This window comes from Acyrthosiphon pisum, unplaced genomic scaffold (assembly GCF_005508785.2).
Source record: "Acyrthosiphon pisum isolate AL4f unplaced genomic scaffold, pea_aphid_22Mar2018_4r6ur Scaffold_5273;HRSCAF=5828, whole genome shotgun sequence".
Lineage (NCBI taxonomy): Eukaryota > Metazoa > Arthropoda > Insecta > Hemiptera > Aphididae > Acyrthosiphon > Acyrthosiphon pisum.
Window position 1 is genome coordinate 1 of NW_021774904.1, and position 2,397 is coordinate 2,397.

At 26.2% G+C, this 2,397-nt stretch overlaps 1 protein-coding gene across 2 annotated transcripts; it reads right to left on the bottom strand.

The window, feature by feature from the left end:
- Positions 1-203: 203 nt before the first annotated feature.
- Positions 204-1,344, bottom strand: LOC100165623 (maltase A2-like). 2 transcript variants are annotated; one of them, XM_029492682.1, is made up of 4 exons: positions 1,232-1,333; positions 1,039-1,170; positions 788-967; positions 204-436 (listed from the first exon to the last, which is right to left on the bottom strand). In XM_029492682.1, the coding sequence occupies exons 3-4, from the start codon at positions 912-914 to the stop codon at positions 219-221; spliced, it is 345 nt and encodes a 114-aa protein (XP_029348542.1). In that variant the 5' UTR covers positions 915-967; positions 1,039-1,170; positions 1,232-1,333; the 3' UTR covers positions 204-218. The 2 variants fall into 2 exon arrangements, with proteins under 2 accessions (XP_029348542.1, XP_001950399.3); XM_001950364.5 differs by having other exon boundaries at positions 1,039-1,344.
- Between the last annotated feature and the right edge of the window lie 1,053 nt (positions 1,345-2,397).

Below are 2,397 nucleotides of genomic sequence, written 5' to 3' on the forward strand. Positions count from 1 at the left end.
TTTCAAGTCTATAGTGGGACATTTTGACTCTGGGGTACATTGGTAACGTACTGATATTTGTCGTAATTTCAAATGATTAAGAAACTGTTTAGACTAATATATTAACTGATATGAATATAACTGATTTAGAACTGTTTATATATTATTTAACTAGATGATACGTTAACTTTTAATTTAACTATCAAATTCTACATTTACAAGTGCAAGAAAAAAGTAAGCTACGGGAGAGAATATTCTGTATATTTCATTTTAAACATTACCCAGTTATTTGGCACGATGGGAGTTATACTGTTATTTTTTATCACTTCCTTTTGATTTTTTGCATCTTTCCAAATATAGTAATCTGCATAATGAGTATCATTATTGACAGACTTTTTAAACCAAATGTGTTTATCACTGCTATGATTAGGAACAAAGTCCATGATAACTTTTAAATCTATAATATTATTATTTTGTATTATATTTAAATATAATTAAGTGATAAGTATAATGGTTTGAGTTTAGTTCAATAATAATTCAACTATCCAGTTCAAGACTGCAATAACTAAAAATATAACAAATCCGAGTTATGTATACCCTCTTATGACGATTTCAGTTCAAGAACGCAATAAAATATAGTTAAATTATTGATCACGAGACAGAATTCTCAATATTATAATTTACATTACGTTACATAGAAAAACAATATAGAAAACGCATTATTCCCGATAAACCAGTATTTTGAGTTGTTGCAGTCTTGAATCGGATAGTGGAATATATTTTTGTATAAAATACAATATACACATACCTTTTGAATGTGCAGCATTTAAAAGATCTTTTAAATCATCAATTGTACCAAAAACATCGTTTACTTCTAGATAATTGGTTATGTCGTAGCCACCAGATTCTAAAGGTGATTCGAAAAATGGCGTCATCCAAATAGCGGTTACTCCTATATCGACAAGGTAATCCAATTTTTGAGTTATACCTGTTAGTGGAAAACGATTTTTTTTAAACAAAATTAAAATAAATATCAGTTACAATATTAATAAAAGGTACCTTTAAAATCGCCTGATCCATCGCCATCTGAATCTTTGAATGACAACGGGAATATTTCGTAAATTACAGCATTTTGCCACCAATCCAACAGTTGGTCGTAGTATTACTTTACAATACATTAATTGTATGTTACTAATTAACAAAAGAGTCCAACGCATTATTTTATTAGCTATAACAACACAGCGATTTATACTTTAGGGCTGGTGTAAAAGTTTACTTCATAGTGATTTCATAATTACTTGTAATTAAATAGTTAACTATTCGTGTTTATATGTTTAGGCAGTGTTCAAGACTGGTTTGAAGTAGAAAATAAGTATTTGTTCTACTTATCTAAGTTATAAACCCAACCCATACAAATATATAATACTAACTTAAACATAATATAAAATTGGATTACAAGTGATTTTATTGGCTCTTTAATAAAACTATCGTATACAAATATTAATAATTGTATCTACTTAATATTTTACGGTTTATTCTCTGCTAAACACTAATACAACTAATCATAGATTGTCAGTTCACTGCGTGCTCGCTAATATTGAAACAATAAATTGCATTATACTATATTATAAAATTATAATTACTGTACTATAAGCCAGCATTATTATTCGGTCTCCAAAAGTAGTAAACTAGATATCTTGCAACGAACATAGTAAAACTGGGATTACAAGCTTCATATATATTATCATACATTTTTTTTTTCAAAATACACTACTAACGTACAATTTTAGATAGCATTTATAATAATTTAACCTTAATTCATAATAATTATTGTAAATAATTATATATGTATTATATTTGTATAAATAATAAATAGTTATAATAATGGATTTATATTAGACTATTGGTTTGAATATCTAAAAATTGTATCTCATTCTCATAATTATAGTTCACAGCTCAAAATATTATAATTATTATTATAATGTCATAATAATATAATATACCTACATGTTTTTTGATTATTAGTTATTACAATTGTATATCATTACTTTTTAACATAATATTGGCCATTGCAATTTGTACGATTTGTACGAACAATTATGATTTTTATTTTTAAGTTTTTATATTTTTTGGCATACACTTATTTAATAAAGATAAATAATAATTATTATTAAATTATGATTTTTTTTTAATAATAATCTTTATATTATATTAATTACTGTTACTTGATTTTTTTCACTGGTGGAGTTTACATGAACCCATTTTTACCCGTATTATTTTCCTAGTGGACTGACGGAGCTTACACTAAAAAAAGGTTCTCGTGGCGGAGTTAACATGCGCCCATTAAACTTCTTTACTACAGATAAATATTTCGCGATTTTGACTTGCAGTTTGTCCGAAACCCCCAAAAAAAAGCAT

Coding starts and splice junctions, on each gene's coding strand:
- LOC100165623 (XM_001950364.5), bottom strand. CDS start 914: ATGACGCCATTTTTCGAATCACCTTTAGAATCTGGTGGCTACGACATA. Junction 437..787: donor AAATGCTGCACATTCAAAAG/GTATGTGTATAT, acceptor ATAATATTATAG/ATTTAAAAGTTATCATGGAC.